Below are 18,832 nucleotides of genomic sequence, written 5' to 3'. Positions count from 1 at the left end.
AACAAGGTTAATATATACTCATATAGTCCTATATAATGTCCAAAAGGCAAAGGCACAAATCACTGATGGTATTCTAAATCTCCAAGTTGGCATTTATCAAATACTTGACTATTATTACTACCCCCGATCACGAATGAATGCATGATAAGTTTACACTAATAGAGATAAAAGAATTGTTAGTTATTGCATTGGTATTCAAAGCTGACCGCCTAAATTATACCAAATTACCAAGTGCTCCATATTGATGATATCAGTGATATAATATGTGTATTGAAATAATGCAAGTAGTCTGGTAATATGAAATGGAGAGAGCACACGGCCATAATAATACAAAACATAATGCCCCACCAACAATAAAGAAAGACTCCATTTAAATGCTCAACTAAAAAATCTTCAAAACCAAAGGCATCTGATCCCAATCTTTCAAATAATTTAATTTTTTAGAAAAAGTTGAAAACCAATTTCTGCTTCTGTTCATCCCAATAGTGAATAATTGATAATTCCTCAGAATATTTTTGAGTGAAAGCTACAAAGACCACGGAATTGAACAATTAGCAAATTCAATATACACACATCTAATCTCCTTGTTTGCCTGTTAGATTCACCAAGTAAAATGGCTGCATCATCTGTCCCTCCCATGAAGCTAGAATTACCACCAAAACCAATTCAAGAGATGATTAAAACTATAGGCAATCAAATCCCAGAAAGATACATTTACCAGCCTTCAGACAAAGAACCTGATAATTCCGCAGTAGGATATATGGATAGTCCCATAATTGATCTCAACCTTCTTTCATCTTCATCATTGCAACAACACGAAGAAGAACTGCGAAAGCTGCAATCCACTCTGAGTTCCTGGGGTTGTTTTCAGGTTAGTTTAGTGTTGACATACTTAAGAGTTCAGAGTTTCAGTATCCATAATGTAATGTTTGATACTTGCAGTTTTACTAAAAATTTATTTCATCATTTGTTCTTTGATGTTTTTCAGCTTAGAAATCATGGTTTGACAAGCTCGCTACTTAACCAAATCCAAGAACTTGATAAGGATTTCTTTGCTTTACCACAAGAAGTGAAACAGAAGTATTCTAGAACTTTACAATGGGTTGAGGGATATGGAAATGATACGGTTACTGAGGATCAAAGTTATAGCTGGAGTGATAGACTGGTACTCAAAGTTTATCCTAATGATCAGAGAAACTTCAAGCTTTGGCCTGAGGAATTACCAAACTTCAGGTAATAATTCAATACATAAAATGTTTTATGTACAATATGATAGCTTCCAAAATAATATTCCTCTTACCTTTTTTATGGAAATGAGAAAAATGGAAGACTATACCCATATGGAAAGTTTTAAGAAATAATCCTCAGAAGTGTTTTTAATACAACGCCCAAACTTGGAATTCATTTTGTCTATTTTTGAGCACTTGTAGGGAAACATTAGATGAGTACACTAAGGAAGTGAGGAGGGTGCTAGAAATGATCCTAAAGGCCATCTCAAAATCACTTAATTTAGAAGAAGATAGGTTCCTCAGAGAGTGTGAAGCAGAGCAGAACATATATATGCTAGCAAGGTTCAACTATTATCCTCCATGTTCATTCTCGGATAACGTTTTCGGCCTCAAACCACATTCTGATGCTTCAGCAATTACCATTCTCTTACAAGACAAAGAGGTTGAAGGTCTTCAAGTACAGAAACATAACCAGTGGTTTAAAGTTCCCATTGTTCCTGATACCCTTTTCATCAATATTGGAGACCAATTAGAGGTAATTTCATAGCAAAATTATTTGTTAATACAAACATAATAGACCACATTTAATCAAAGAAACATAGTAGAGACCATAATTCTGTATTACTTGTATGGCAAACTTGATTTTCCATGTCATCTTTTATACTCCGTATTAACATTAACTAAGAATTTCTTCTTGGCATGACAGTAACTCATAATTTTAACAGGTGAAGTACAGTATTTGCACATCAATTCAATCTTAAAAAATAAAAATAAACTCCCATAAAATGTAACATTTTATTTGAGGAAAGAGTACAAAAGGTCAAACATCACCTATTGTTAGTCTGTCATAAAAAGGATTGTATCAAAAAAAAAAAAAAAAAAAAAAAAAAAAAAAAAAAAAAAAAAAAAATTACAGGTTACAATTTTATCAAATATTTTATCAAGTGGAAATTGATCATGTAGTGGGGGGCTGATAAATTGATGGAAGTAAATTTGATTGTATGCAGATAATGAGTAATGGTTTACTGAAGAGTGCAGTGCACAAGGTAGTGATAGATAAGGAGAGAGAAAGGACATCTGTGGCTATTGCATGTTTTCCGCATACTGAGAAAGAAATAGAGCCATTAAGTGATCTGATAAACAAAGAGAGGCCACAGCTTTACAAGAATGTCAAAAACTACGTTAAAACATACCTCCAATACTCTCCAACAGCGGAAAGAGCCATCAATGCAATGAAAATTTAAGCACTGCAGACTCTGGATCGGAGACCATGCGAGTCTTTCAAATTTGACACTTCTTATAGTCTTTATATAGTTAGGAATAACGCTGCAGATATTTGGATCCCCCCAAACTTTATGTTAATGGATATAGTAAGTACTGAACAATTGCTGCACCCTAAGTTCCAATTCAGTGCTGAAGTTCTTATTAGTATCTTCTGCAAGCCAATATGCTCTTATCTAAAGTTTTTGATTAGTATTTATGGGCAGTCTTATTGTATTTTCTTTATGTAACTATACACTCAGAAGGTGCATAACTAGAAATTCAAGGCAAGATTAAAAGAACATTACATAGGAAGAAAAGAAGTGGGTGCAACTTCAAGTCTTCAACCCTTCCCAATTTCCAATAAGTTCATATACACCAAAACAGCTGGTTCCTTAACAACCCATGCAAATGCCCAAACAACTTATCTAACCTCTCCAACTGATCCATAGCATTCTGATTGTACAGAATTAAGGCAATAATGACATTGATCCAAGCAAAAATTCATGCTAATAATAAATATTATGTAATTTACAGTCAAACTACAGAATTAATAATCATTGAAGGACTATGAGTCAATGACGAATAGCCTAAAATGCAAGTGCTAAAAGAACATCATATGATAGACTTACCAATGGATATAACTCATTGCAATTGCTTTATGGAATCAATAATAGCAGCAAGTACAGAAAACGATTGAATGTGGTATCTGCAGAAATGAGCAATACCACTGTCAAGAACCCACGTCATAGAGTAGTGAAACTAATAAATTCTGAAATGAAGAAGATTAAAAGGAAAAAAAAAAAAAAAAAAAAAAAAAACATTGACAGTAATCTGCTTTACTGCTTACCAGAACCTAAAAAAATGAGATACAGCCAGGGCAGGAGCGACTCTCCAGCTAAACATCACAGGCCTGTCAGAAACTATGCTACAAATGATGGATTCGAACAATACTACAACTTCAGCATAAACCATCACACATTTTCGAATACCATTTTACAAGCACAATTATTTGACAAACAACACATTGAATAAGTATCAGAAACATTTTGATGAAATTTTTCAACATTATAAATTCCCTGGAAAATGCTGGAGCAAAAGATGTGCCTTGACCAGGCTTCAAGAAATGCATACAAAATTCAGTAATTCAACTTCAAATAAAATATTTATTTTTTAAAAAAAAAGGAAAGAGTGGGAAGGGGGGAGGAGCGGCATGGTTTAGCTAAGCACATCAGTCTCCTTTTCATGTAAGTTTGCTCAACAACAATGCATTAGCTCAAAAAAAACCTGAAAAGATAGACAACCCAACATAAAAATATCTGGTTAAGCTTTCAATTTAGTCATATCTGTCAACCTTGAAAACTAGCAATAGGCACCTAAGTGTTATTCTTCTAACCACATAAATATGCAATTCTCTATATTCCCATGGAAAACAGGAAAAGTAAATTATCAACAAAGTCAATTAAACTGGATAAAAAGAATACACATTTGAACAAAACCTGTGTGCTGATACACAACCAAGCAGGAATGCATTCTGAGCAAGGACACTACAATAAATCAGATACATCAGTCTCATAAGATAAGTTATTAGATACGTCAGGAGATACACCAGTCTCACAAGAAATCTCATCACAATATCACAAGGGACTGCAGTATCACACGGAACATTAAAGCTTCAAGAGCTTCATAGATTATCATCCTTAATGACATACCAAGCAGCATAAGATTGACGCACTGCTAAGTGCTAACCATCATAATTTAAAACTTGTGTGCTCAACAATGGCACCACAGCAGAAATATTCAGACCCGGGGAGTGCAGAACCATAAGTCTCAAGGAAAGATAAAAAGAAGAAGACAGGATGTAGAAACATAGATATACATTATCACTGAAGAAATTTGAATATGTATGTAGGCTAGTTAGACACAAATTGACCTTGCATACATTTGAAAAATATTTGAGTCACGTAGTATGAAAAGTAAATAGCTCAAATTTCTTTGGGATTTCTTCTGCTTTGTAATTTTTAAGAAATTTGAACAATTTTAAGGCACTCCTGTGAAGGACACTACATTCAGTTTCAATGAAGTAGCTTTCCTTTGTTTTGAAAAAGAAAAAATCTTGTCTTTCTTTCTTTCTTCTAATTCTTCTTTTTAAAATATTCTTTGAAGACAAGGAACAGAGCAATTCAGATTTTAACCGATGACCAGTCAATGATTCCATACTTGATCAATGAAGTTCTTATTTATAAAAGACAAATTTCATTTTCCCTTGCCACACCATTCTGTATTGACCATGTATATTCTCAATAAATAAAAACTTAATTCATCAGAAGAAATATGAGAATTGAACAACAGATAAACTCCAGTAATTATTATCATACATACATTGCAAGAAATCTGCTCATGTATTGTACAAAGTTTTTATGGCTAAATAAAGAAGAGAATTCTAAAAGGCAATTTATTCCATAAATAGAGATAGGTAAACACCTAAACTCAAAATCAACAAAGGAAAAGAATTTTACAGGAAGTCCACAGTCAAACTTGGAGCACATCAGATCAGTTCACCTAGCTCACTAAAGCATCTGCCATAGAAAAACTTCACGTGACCATGTAAGATGCATCTTCATTCCAAAGCAATTCCATCACTAAACCAGTTTCCCACTTGAAAACAATTGAGTCAGCATATCAGTAAAAGCGTGGTGCACTAGACCATCTCATCCGCAACAATGCCTTCATAGCCACTTCAATTAAATCCAACTTCAACATCAGAGAATGTCAGAATGATAGTCGCTCAACATTGATTGCTACAAAATTCATGTCCAATAGCCACACCAAAAAATTGAAGAGCCGGGCTACAAAAACTTTCAGTCAATTTCTGAATTTGCATTTTCCCTAGGAGTCGAGCTCGAGGCAGCACCAATTTGTGCCGCAGCATCAGAAAGCAACTTCAACTCCTTCGCCTTCCCAATACGTTCATCAAGCTCAGTACACCCAAACAACTGATTCCTCAACAACCCATGCAAATGCCCAAACAACTGCTTCTTAACCAACTCAAACGCCCAATCTAACCTCTCCAATTGCTCCATAGCATTCTGATTGTACAGAAACAACCCATAAAACAGCTCAAAACTATCTTTCGACGTATTATCCACCAAATTCAACAAACTCTCATACCCTTTGGTATTAATCGGCGTATCTTCTAAATCAAGCTTCTCCAACACCCTCCCTAAGAAATGTGTAATGAACTGAGACCCGGCCGCGTACTTATCGTGCTCGGCACAGGTCATCTCCTCAACCCTACACCCAGCTCTCCTAAAAACATCCAAAAAATTCTCACACCTCCTAATTCTACCCTCTGAACTCCCAATCCTAACCTTATCATAAACAAATGGCAAACCTCCCCACCCATTTTTCCCAGATTCAGGTCCAAACATAGGATGAGTACATAATATATCAAAATCAGGTGGTAAAATCTGAAGAAACAAATTACGAGGAAATTCTTTCACAGACAAAACATCAACAAAAAGCGTCGATCTCTTAAGACGTTGCAATGGAAGTGAATTCAACATATATTCAGTTGATAAAATCGAAGTACACAACAAAATTACCTCCGGATGTTCTTCGCACAAATCATGAGGATCAGAAAAGTACGAAACACCGAGATTCGAAGCAATTTTCGAGTAATCTGACCTAGAATACGCAAGAACAGTGTGACCTTGTGAAACTAGGGTTTTCGCGAGAAATTGGCCGTAATTTCCGAACCCAACGATTGCAACCTTGAGCTTCGGGTAATCCGGTGATGGTGAAGATGAATTGCCATTAATGGCGGCAAGTTTGGATTCGTAATCGTATGGTTGAGCTGCATCGATGCTGCGAATAGTTAGGGTTTTGACGCCGCCATGAAATTTCCGGCGAAGAGAAAGGAGGTTGCCGGAGTTATTTGAGAGAGAAGAGTGGTTCGCCGGAAAAACCGCCGGCGCCGGCGAGAGTTTGGCGGTGGTTGTGGAGGAGAGAGAAAGCATTTGGATGTGTTTCGTGTTTGGTCGGAAAATTCGAAGGAGAATTTGGGGAATTTTTTTTTGAGGTGAGAAATTAATTTGGTGGTTCTGAATAATTTGGGAAACTATATTTTAATATTTTTTGTGTTTTGAGAAAGCCTTACTGTTTTTTTTTTTTTCTTTTTTTTTTTTTGAGGGAATATTTTTTGCCTTACTTCAGTCACTTGTTACGGAGTAGTTAGACTACCAAACATTTCAAACATCATACGGAGTAGTAGAGTTCAAAAAATCATGTCCGACCCCGTAAAATAAGTCCGGTTTAGTTGGGTCAGGTTTGAGATTTGGCCTAAAAAATACTCCATAACACATTGTCCACGCGTAACCAAGATTGTAACGTGGATCACATACCTTGTTCATTAAAAAAACAAAAAACCAACATATTACCCGTAATATTTAAATTTGGGAATCATAAATCAAAATAAGTCTAACAAAAACCACGCGAATATGTTTTTCATTATAAGAAAATACTATCAAAAATAGAGATTGTATCGTGTGTAAAATTGTACGTGAATAGAGTAAATTTTTGTAATGTAGCTAAAATGCGAAAGAAGTATGATACAATGTACTCCATATGTCGTATTAACAATTAGAGTAGTCCTTATATGAATCAAGTCGATCGACCCATAATCAAAGGACCGCCCGGGTCAAATACCGTACAAGCATGTTTATCTTCAACTAATACAGTAATACATATCCATAATTAAGATTAGGTTAGATTAGTTATTAGTATATAATAGTATATGTATGTGTTGACTGACTGTGTCTATTGAGTAGTTGCTTTTGGTGAGATGCGAAGATTAGGTTAGAATAGATTGTATTTGTGTTTGACTATTCGTTGAGTAGTAGCTTTGGTGAGATGTGATTCATGTATGCACTATATAGTTTTATAATTGTGTGATTGTAAATTAGGGCATGTTCACATTTACTGAACTAAGCTGAACTGAACTGATTGGAACTGAACTGAACTGAACTGAACTGAATTAAGCTGAAATGAATATTTTATGTGAGAGGGAAATTAAGAGCTGAACTGAACTGAACTGATTGGAACTGAACTAAACTGAACTGAACTGAACTGAACTGAACTGAAATTAAGTAAATATGAACAGGCCCTTAGTGATGCAAATTAAACAAGTTTACACTAAATTAATTAGGAAGCAAGTAATCTAAGTAAGGTATTCTCTATGATTATTATAGAAATTTAGTTATGTGTCTAAAGTTGGTAGAGTGATTTTTTGGACTTTAGATATAATTAGGTTAAAATCCCGTGCCATGCACGGTAATTTTTAATACTTAATACTTATCATTAGTTTAACACTGTTATTTAACTATAAAAATTTATACTTAATTGCAAAATAGGATGAAAGTTCTGTAATTATAAAATAAATTTTTTTAAAAAATTTATCACTAAAGAAAACAGGGAAAATAATATATGCATCACTAATAAAAATAATTATGAATTATTGTACAAAGTATAGATTAGAAACTATTATTGCATTATATTGTATAAAAAAAATACTTTTATATCTTTGTTTGAATGTGTACAGATAGAATATACTTATCAGATAGGAAATGAAATATTATTGTATAGTTTGTATTAAAAACTTCTCTACGAAGCTTTGGCCAAAAAAATTAAAAAGAATAAAAATAAAACTTTTGGAGGGAAAATATTTAATCAGGAGATGACATGTGTCATTCCTGGTTTCGCCTTTAGTATAAAGTTATAGACGTGAACAAATGGAAATTGTTGTAATAATTCTACCAATATGATTTTCTAAAATTTTAACCAACTAAATTAACTAGTTAGTCTTCAACAAAAAATTAAAAATGAATAATTTATTAGAGACATGTAATTTTATGAGGTCTTTGAACCAAATGAGGTTTTCATCATTAAATAAAAAAAATAAGAAAAAAATAGAAAAAATAAAAATAAAAATAAAAATAAAAATAAAAATGCAAACTCACTCACTTCAATCATCATTAACATAACATTGTACAAAGTCAAGATGACTTAGACCACATGTCAAAAAGATACACTCATGCAGTCATGCGGCTGTCATGCGTAGTTGGTAATTTTCTTACTCTTTTAATATTTTAAGCAGTCTTAAGTATCTTTCCTTATATTATGTCATGCGATTGATTTTCTTTACTAAGTTCAAAGATACATATTGAAATCTTGTTTGTGTAAGTCCCACAATTAATCGTTTGTATGTCCATGGTCTTCGAGGTCGAAATAAACTAAAATCCATCATTATACTTTTAAAAAGTAGACATATTGTGTGGTTTGTTTACGTATGATGTGATAGATGTGTTGATTTTGTTAAAAAAAAACGTGAACCAGAATTAAAACTGCAAATCAAATATATTATATGAGGTTTACATGTGATCTGATGTATGGCTTTGATATATATAAGAATAATTAATGTATTGACATCATATATACTAAAATACGGAGTATGTATTCTTAGCATAGTTTTTTCTTTCTTTAAAAAAAAAGGAGAAAAAAAAAAAAAAAAACATTTTTAATCAATTAGTATTCAAGCCTCATATACGTTTGTCCTGTAATAAATTAAATGAGGCATCACTTAATCCCGGAAATATATAAATATACTTGGACATTTTCGTATGAGATTTGTGAGACAATCATGCGTAGCCTCATTAATTAATTAACAGATTATTGATTTTTGATTCCAAAATACTAACTCTTACAATTAGGATGGAATCTAATGGATCAAAATACATTAGGATGGATGCAAAATCTCTACTACATCAAGTTGTTAGGATGAATATCTGTTTTACTCTCAACACTAATAATACATACGTACATGCATGTAATATCATTATAATAATATTTAATTGTGCAATAAGTATAAATTTGATGATAAATTGATAATTTTGCATGACCTCTACAAGAAGTAGTTTACATGGGATGATGGGAATGCGTGGAGGGATTAATTAGATGCTCATTTGAATAAATTAATTACTTTGCATTGAGATTAGTTGTCTATAATTGGATCTTTTACTAATGTTTGGTGCAATTAAGTAAAAGATGCCACTAGGCTTGTTTGGCTTTGCATCGACATGGGTAGGTCAAATATATATGCTTCCTACTTTAAATGTTAGACTTTGTACAAGAAATGTTGAAGTTTACTTTTTTATTTTCCCCTTAAAAAAAATAAATAAATAAAATAAAATTACTTTGGTAGGTGAGCGCAAAACTTTGAACTATAAAGTTTAATTAACTTAGTCTTCGACATGAGGTCACATATATATTGGAGCGTTTACAATCTTTACATTATTGTGATACAAATTAAAGGTAGGTAAAAGGTTAATGTAGGACATCTTGTAAATTTTGAAATGTATGCAATTGTTGTACTCTATAGTAGCCTACATGCAGAGGATGAATAGGTAAAGAGACGGAGATAGGTCAAACAAAAACAAAAGGGAACGAAGAGAATACATATATTAAATTTAAATTCCACGATGAAGCATAGATTTTGGAGTATGTAGTTTTCAAATAGAATAATCAAAAGAAGTTAAAATTAATTGATGAGGTGCCTTAACAATAATACAACACGTATTTTTTTTTCCCCTTTCTATTTGAGGAAGTTACAACAACACGTAGTTTTGCAGACAAGAAGAGAGAAGAGTATGAACACAATACCTACATAATTGATTTTTTTGCAACCAACTTAAATTAAAGTAATTTTAATTTGTCAAATTGACACCTACCTTATCCCTTTTCTTGAGATGTTTGACAATATAGAAAACTAATCAGTTCATTTAATTTGTACTATAATATTAGCTCAGATCATGCAATATATTACATTATCACTTATAATCTTTGTATTTTTGTCATTTTGATCATTTATAGGTGTCCGTTGTAGTATGTACCACGTTGAACCTCAATTATTTGCTTATACTCTTATATATATGAATCATTTATCAACTTAATCATCTGCTTTTAATCTATTAATCGCAAAATTCGCAATATATATTTCTATTTGAAAAGGTGTTACATATAGGGAGTAAATCATTATGCGTGTCTCATACTCTCATTAGAAATACTTGCAAATTAAATCTATATGAAAACTTTAAGCAGAACATATATGTATTGCTATTTAGAGACATGTTTTATTCCATTTTTTTAATATTGTCTTTCGGTGACACTTGGACCAACAATAGGATCGGAGTTTCTAGCAATTTAAAGCTAACCTTTTTGCTAGGTACTCAACTTTGACTTGATCAAACACCAACTTTTGATCAATTAACCATTGCAATAGTTTTAATAATTGGGTCGACCTAAACTATTCGTCTAACCAATGTTGTATTTCTACTCCATTTTAATGCAAACTCTTATGATGATTAGGAATATCATATTTAATGCAAACTCTTATGATGATTAGGATTGAAAATTATTGAAACAATACCAATTATAAGTTACTCCCTCCGTCCCTTAATATAATGCCTCTTTTGAGCATTTATTCCTCACATTATAAAGAGAAAGAGGCATTGTATTAAGGGACAGAGGGAGTTTCTTTTAGTACTTGAATTCTTAACGCCATGTTCGTTTCATCATGACTTAGGGTCTGTTCACATTTACTTAATTTCAGCTCCAATCAGTTCAATTTAGCTCCTAATTTCCCTCCCTCATTAAATATTTATTTCAGCTCAGTTCAGTTTAATTCAGCTCCAATCAATTCAATTCAGTTCAGCTCTAATCAGCTGAATTCAATTCAGTTCAGCTCAGTTCAGTAAATATAAATAGACCCTTATTGTTAGCTTGCTAACTAGATAAAAGTTCAAATCATTCAAATTTGACTTAATAAAACTTGTCCCAAGATCTGAGCTGAGTTGAATTGTGTTCGACCTTTGATTAATTTCAAGCGAAGCCACCTTAAGGTAAGTCAATTATAAGCTTGATTTTTTTTTATATTTTTGAGATTTTGTTCGGATCTCTAATAATACATTAGTTAATCATTTTAGTACGCACAAATTAAAGCATAATGCAACGCGATAGTTATGAATTTAATCGATATTATTAGGGTCAAGGATTAATACTAAGAGTATAAAATATGCAAACATGTACTAATAATTAATTCGGTGTTTTTTTTTCCTCCGAGAATTAAACTTGCAAATTGCTTGGGACTTGATCGAGAAAGAATATTATAACGAACGCTCCTAATTAATAAGAGGTTAGTATGCATGAAACGTACTTTGCGTTTAGACAGCCACATGCATTTCTAGTTTTCTACTACCACTTTGTACGCAATATAATTGTTTTGATAGATGCATGACAATCGATGAAGAGAGTGATGGATCGATCAATAATGATTTCGTATATTTGATACGTATGTAAATAATGGAGAGATACAAGTTAAAATTGGGACAAAACAAAATTAAAAGGAAGGTTATTACGTCCCAAAGAAACTAATTAAAGGAGTGTAGATATAGATTTTGAGGAAAACTTTAAATATAGAAGACTTACGATATATTTAAAAGGTGGTGAATCAGTAATAAATGGTGTTAGTTCGATGTGTACATAGTAGACAACGTGGTACAACATATACTTTGTAAAGATTGTTTCAGCTTAATATCTATTACAAGTACGTAACTACGTATTTTCTAACCATTTAATACCTTCCAAATTTTAAACTAATTGTAAAATAAATGTAAAATATAAAGTATAAACTATATACGGAGTATTTTTTATTGTCCTCACTAATATATAATACAAACGAAATTTTGCTCCTACTATGAGTTAATGACAATGTCACACCATATGAACAATATATATGTAACACCTCCGATTTACTAGCTAATAATAGTCAAGAAATAAGAAAAATAAACAACATTTAAATAAAATTGCGGAAGCATACACCTAAATCAGAGGTATTACTGCCACACTTGACAACCTATCAAGTGCTAAGGCTTACAAAAATCCCAATAATTACAACCCAATAACAATAAATTAGGTGAGCTATTTATACAACTTTACAAACTCATTATAGCATACTAATCGAAACACTTGAGCTCCTTTAGCTACGATCACTTGATCAACCTGCTAAAACAATCTTGTCTGCTCACCATTAAGGACAAATTCCAAAATAGATCGTCGCAGGGCCACCATAAGAAAAAGACATGGCCGCAAACACAAGTAGCACAACAAAAATATACACACGTCAGCAAAAAGCTGAGTAATCACCACTTATCAAATATATAATGAAATGATATAATATTTAATAATATAATTAGCTCACTGACAATGTAGTTTGAAGCTACATTCACCAAAATATCAAACTAAATACGACACTTCACATAACTAACCTTGATAAAATCCAACCTCAAAATAATATGATACTCTGCTCAATTAACTCCTCTAACCAATAAGTGTGCCACGCTCTTTGTTTTATACCTAGCCTTGGACATGGGTAATTCGAATAACAAACCAACAAGTATAAAAACTTGAATACTCTCAATAACCAGAAAACACCTTAACCAGACCACATACGGGCCAATTCCCACTGTAGAGGACCATAGAAAAATAAATAATAAAGATTGTACCTCATTCTTAACTCATGATCATTATCTCATTACCAAACATGCCAAGGACTAAGGTCTATAACGCCGAGCCTTAAACCAATAACAAAATAATCACTCTCAACCTTTTGATCTCATACATTGATCAAATAACCATTCACAAATTAATACATAGTATCTCAATAATGGCACGAGTACCCAAATTACACGACAATTCGATTCATAAATATCTCAACTCTTCCAGGGCTAATACTAGTACCCAAAATTAATTAATTCTCAACCCAAAATAATACTCTACATTTATAAACCTAAACCTCGATAAAACAATACTCCATATAACAACAACATTAAAAACCCTAACATATTTATACGATTCATCATATACGTACAACAATAATAACAACACATTAAATCTGATCAAATCATGAAATTGTATACATTAATCATACATATAAATTAAAGCACATGAACAACTAATCATTCAATAATAATATAAACAACTCTAAAATAGATACGTGTGATTACCATACGGATGAAATAGCTTCGGACTGCAACGAGAAATAGGCCGGCGACCTTGGTGTTCGTAGACTTTGAGTTTGCACAAATAATATATCATGTGGCTTCTATATGGATCTCATCATGATGTAATCATCAAACAAGGCAATTGATATGATGATGGAAATTGTTGAACGAAAAAGAAAAAAAATTAAAGAACATATTTGGTTTTGGTATGTGAATGTGAAACGCACAAAATCGGAAAACCGCTGACTGTTGTCCCTGTCTTTTTTTTATATAAAATATCTTGTAAAGTTTTAGAATATTAATAGGGTTTAAAATAGTTAATATAAATTAAATAAGAGTTCTACTAAAATTAAAATAGGGTTTTAAACCTTTTTCGAACTCTAAAATAAAAATATGAGATTAGGAAAGTTTTTTTAATAAATAAAAATAAACTATATATAAAATCATAAAATATTCGGATATTACAATATAAAACACGGGTCGATCTAATATTTAAACGTGTTCAATTATAATCTTAGTACGGAGTACTACGCAAAATTCTGTGGATAGCTCTAATCTCTATTTCTCAACTTTAACCATAGATGACGAGTTTGGCATAATATTACGAATTGTACTTTTTAACTTTAATGTTGGAGATTCAATTCCGATCCTACTATAAGCATTATTTTTGCCAATTTAAAAGTGTGTATAGCTTGCTAATCCATCCCACTTTCAACTTGTTGATGAGGCAGTTATTTGTTCCCATACAGTTTCGGTTTATTTTGCCAAATCCTTTTGAAAACACAAATTGTAGTTTGTTTGATTTCCTAATTTGATTCGCTTAAAGACTAATCTAAAGAATTATTGTCTAACTACCTCAGTGGAGCAGATATATTAGAAGGGATAAAAAATGAGCCTATGTAAATGTCAACTTATTAAAGTTATATGTATGTACTATGTATTAGGTGGAAATTGCTACTCGCACAAATTTGGTACTAAAACACTAGTATATCACAATAATGAGCTAATTGTTGTTGCTTAGCTAGCTGTATTACTCAATTACTGTACTAGTATTTTTTTTTACAGATTGAGTACCAACTTAATGTGGAAATTAAGGGTTTGTTCACTTCAGCTTAATTTCTGTTCAGTTCAGCTCCAATCGATTCAGTTTAGTTCGTTACTATATACTTCCTCCGTTTTCTTTTAGATGCAACACACACTTTTTCACGATATTTAAGAAATGTGGGGTTCACATAATATAATAAACTTTAAAATGGGATGAGTGGTTGTTAGGAGTGTAATTTAGTGGGTCATGTGCTTTAAATAAAGGAAATAATATAGTTTTTCCCTAAAGTAACTTTCCTTTTATAGTGTGTTGCAAGTATTGTGATATTTCCTTTTTAGGGAAGTGTTGCAAGTAAAAGAAAACGGAGGAAGTATGTATTAGGTGGAAAACTGGAAATTGCTACTCGCACAGATTTGGTACTAGAACACAACCACGATAATGAGCTAACGGCTGTTTCTAAGCTAGCTGTATTCCTGAATTACTGTATTTTTTTTTTCAGATTGAGTACAAATTACATGTGGAAATTAAGTGTACAAAATATCCCATTCTAAACAAGTAAATATGATGGTTGTTGAAATCAAATATTGAGTACTTATTTAGCATTGTTAATATGACACGTACGCATTTTATGCGTTTCTCATCAGATAACTAAACTTGCGTATTTAGCATATTTGTTAAATAGGAACATCCGGTAGCTAACCTAGCAAATCTAGCATATAAGGAGTTTGAAGCCATCAATTCATCTTTCTTTTATTTTAAAGAGCTAAGATACTCCACATTTAAGCGTGTATAGTAATATACACCGGTTTTCAGATCCTCCTTGAGTATTTGGTATCTATTCTTGACCCTTGGTGGTCGGGTTGGGGTGTTACAATTTCTCCCTCTAATCTATTTGTAATAGACTACTTATGATATGCTAATTAGGTTATAAAAGTATGTCAACAGTATAAACTGAAACGAAGAATACAACATGTGAAAGTAAAGTCACACCTTGATCTTGTTTAAAGTGTCATTTTATTAATCAACACATGAAAAAATAAATTAACTTTCATGATTTGTACATTTATTTATCATCTCATGAAACTTACTTTCACTTAGCTATAATTTACTTTGATTAATATTATACATACTTACTAATTATACTACTTGAGCAAAAAAACATAGATACATAACCATCAGTAACAAAAAAAATGCAGTTAATGAGGCTGCAATGGATTTCAGGAACCCCCAAAACATCCTGTATCCCCTCTCTAGCACCAACGGCTCAATACGTACGTGCTCGACTATTGTTATTGTCGTTGTTGCTGTTGTCGTCGATTTCTTTGTTAACACTACTACATTGCCTACCTTGTACCATTGACCACCACAAAATCGGCCTTTTTTTCTGGAATCTCAGCCGAGGGAGGTATTTGAAGACGATCATCACTAGGAGAAGGAAGCATGAATGTTTGATCAACCCCATTTTGTTCATTATTAGTCTCAAGCATCAATTGTTTTCTAACAAGATCATGCAAATAACCAGAAAGTTGCTTCTTTACCATCTCAAAAGCCCAATCCATTCTATCCAACTGTTCCATTGCATTTTTATTGTACAAAAACAATCCATAAAACAACTCAAAGCTATCTCTTGCTGTATTATCCACCAAATTCAACAAACTTTCATACCCTTTGGTGTTAATTGGTGTGTTTTCTAGGGCCAACTTCTCCAAAACCCGGCCCATCATGTGGGTTATGAATTGTGACCCGGCCGCGTGCTTGTCATGGTCGGCGCAGGTCATCTCCACCATCCTACACCCGGCATTCCTGAACACGTCCAGGAATGCCTCAGCCCGAGAGGTCCGGGCCGGGTCTGACCCGACTCGGACCTTGTCAAAGACGAATGGGAGCCCGCCCCACCCGTTCTTGCCCGAGTCAGGGCCGAACATTGGGTGGGTGCAAAGGATGTCAAAGTCCTTAGGTAGGACTTGTAGGAAGAGGGAGCGGGGAAACTCCTTGACCGAGAGGACATCCGCGAAGAGGGTGGACCGACGAAGGCGGTGGAGGGGGAGCGAGCGGAGGACCTTCTCCGTTGAGAGGATGGAGGTGCATAGAAGGATCACCTGAAAAAAGAATAACAATAATGTACACAAATTAGAATTGGTCAAGCTAGTACTTCGTACCCCAAATTTCCTACCAAATCCAATTTATTGAAGAGCAATAATAATGTTGTAATAATGAAAATAACTACTAGTGCTACAAAACCGCGTGAACATAACCAACTTGGTACATGAGATGTTTTACTAGGACGACTAAAGGAGACCAATTGGGACTGAATTCATTATCGTACCATGTATGTCAATTTTAATTTGGTATTGCATGATAAAATAGAATAGTTTTAGCATATTAGAATGTAGTTGAGTCACACTTGATTTTGAAATTCAATCACGTTTACAACAATATCCTTACGACTCTCGAGCCTTTACATACCAGATTGTTTATCGTCAAAACGTCACAACTTCAATAGTTAAATAAAGGGATCATTTTAGATTTTTCTTTTAGAAAGTGATGGATTACAAAATAATAATTGACTTTCTTGTGTCTTTTTTTTAATAAACACGACGTGGTCAAAGAAAAACGATACGAAATTTTGCATATGGCTACTTTATGTCATTTTAACATCCCATTTTCTAACTTTTTTTTTATTATTTTTTTATTTGGTAGCTCCATTTTCTAATTTGTATATTCTGTCTTTTTTCTAAAAAAAGATGCGAAGTTTTTTATTAGACTAATAAATAAAAAATCAAAGTACATATTATATTGTCATTTTGCTACTATTTCATAATTAACCGCCTAAACTAAGTGATATAATAATTAATATTTTGGCAATGGACAATTGTCATGTTAATTAAGGTTCTATTTTCATACGATTATTTTTAGTTTAGTTCAGCTTTTAATTTTATTCATTTCAGTTCAGCTCTAATAAGTTCAGTTCAATTCAGTTTAACTCGGCTTATTTCAGTCAATGAGAACAGACCCTAATTATGTTATAAGCCATAAAATAATCAAGTTCGTAGACTTCATTAGTACTTCATACTTCCTCCGTTTTCTTTTACTTGCAACACAGCCTTGTGGCACGTGTTTTGAGGTCGGGTTTATGTAATCTAAACGGACAAATTTTTCATTATAATTTTTACAAATGATACTTAACCCTATTCTAATTTTTGTGTAAAAATTATATTGATAAAATCTCTCGTTTACCCTCACTAATCATCTCCTAAAAGTGCGTGCTTAAAAGGTGTGTTGCAAGTAAAAGAAAACGGAGGAAGTATTAGTTTTAAGTTATCAATGATGATTTTGACAGTTCAAAAATTTATACAAAGTATAAAAGAGATGTTCAATTGTTAGGCTAGGAATTTATTATAGACCAACTAATAAAATTAAAGCTACACGAATTATCTATGCAAGTTGCCAATTCTTTTTAAAAAAAAGTTACAATCAAAATAATTCCCTTTCGAAATTTATGTCCTAGTCCCATTATCTCAACCTATCACAATAACCATAACAATGACAGAACGAAACGACTAACAAGTATTTTTTAACAATCACAAGTTCACAACTTATTGACAGAATTAAACATCGCAAAATAGTAAACGTGACTAAATAAAAAAAGCTGACCTCAGGATGCTCCTCACATAAATCATCGGCGTCAGAGAAATACTCGACGCCGATCTCCTTAGCAGCACGGGAGTAATCCGACCTAGAATAAGCCAAAACTCTATGACCTTGCTGAGCAATAGTCTTAGCCAAAAACTGACCAAAGTTACCAAACCCAATAATACCAATCTTAAGCTTAACATCTCTATTAGCAACTTCAAGAGGGTCACTACAAACCCGAGTTGATGATGAGGACACAATAAAATCATTATTAGACTCCGAGCCACCCCCGCCGCAACGAACATGAAGGTTGTTGTTGCGGCGGTGGCGGAGAGGAAGTGCAAGGTGAGTGGGAGGAGAGAAAAAAGCGGAGCATTGTTGCGAGTGGTGGTTGGCGGCGGCGGCGGTGGTGGTGGAAGGGTGGAATGATGAGATAGAAAGCATGTTTATTACTATTTAGAGAATAAGAATGAGAATGAGAAGTGGAGAGTAGAGAGAATTGGGGGTAGGTGGCCAAAGTTGGGGGGCTAGGGAGTTAGGACTATAAGCTA

At 33.0% G+C, this 18,832-nt stretch overlaps 2 protein-coding genes across 2 annotated transcripts; one reads left to right on the top strand and one right to left on the bottom strand.

Moving 5' to 3' along the window:
* Positions 1-356: 356 nt before the first annotated feature.
* LOC145610345 (protein LATERAL BRANCHING OXIDOREDUCTASE 1-like) lies at positions 357-2,709 on the top strand. Its single transcript, XM_081665676.1, has 4 exons — positions 357-871; positions 989-1,233; positions 1,431-1,764; positions 2,237-2,709. The coding sequence occupies exons 1-4, from the start codon at positions 614-616 to the stop codon at positions 2,471-2,473; spliced, it is 1,074 nt and encodes a 357-aa protein (XP_081521802.1). The 5' UTR covers positions 357-613; the 3' UTR covers positions 2,474-2,709.
* A 2,077-nt stretch (positions 2,710-4,786) lies between these two features.
* On the bottom strand, positions 4,787-18,832 carry LOC145610026 (arogenate dehydrogenase 1, chloroplastic-like). Its single transcript, XM_081665269.1, has 4 exons — positions 18,303-18,832; positions 16,141-16,747; positions 9,108-9,174; positions 4,787-6,365 (listed from the first exon to the last, which is right to left on the bottom strand). The coding sequence occupies exons 1-4, from the start codon at positions 18,723-18,725 to the stop codon at positions 5,351-5,353; spliced, it is 2,112 nt and encodes a 703-aa protein (XP_081521395.1). The 5' UTR covers positions 18,726-18,832; the 3' UTR covers positions 4,787-5,350.

Source organism: Chenopodium album, chromosome 24 (genome assembly GCF_948465745.1).
Source record: "Chenopodium album chromosome 24, dcCheAlbu1.1, whole genome shotgun sequence".
NCBI classification, from domain to species: domain Eukaryota; kingdom Viridiplantae; phylum Streptophyta; class Magnoliopsida; order Caryophyllales; family Amaranthaceae; genus Chenopodium; species Chenopodium album.
The sequence above is the reverse complement of the archived record's forward strand: the minus strand, read 5'-3'. Positions and strand labels throughout refer to the sequence as shown.

Bases quoted from the DNA above. Each gene is read 5' to 3' on its own strand.
- LOC145610026 (XM_081665269.1), bottom strand. From the start codon at position 18,725: ATGCTTTCTATCTCATCATTCCACCCTTCCACCACCACCGCCGCCGCC. The intron at 16,748-18,302 runs GTCAGCTTTTTT...TTCTTTTTTCAG, and splicing joins TATGTGAGGAGCATCCTGAG to GTGATCCTTCTATGCACCTC. The intron at 9,175-16,140 runs AATTGATGCTTG...GATTGTCTCACA, and splicing joins GCATGATCTTGTTAGAAAAC to AATCTCATACGAAAATGTCC.
- LOC145610345 (XM_081665676.1), top strand. From the start codon at position 614: ATGGCTGCATCATCTGTCCCTCCCATGAAGCTAGAATTACCACCAAAA. The intron at 1,234-1,430 runs GTAATAATTCAA...GAGCACTTGTAG, and splicing joins GAGGAATTACCAAACTTCAG to GGAAACATTAGATGAGTACA. The intron at 1,765-2,236 runs GTAATTTCATAG...GATTGTATGCAG, and splicing joins ATATTGGAGACCAATTAGAG to ATAATGAGTAATGGTTTACT.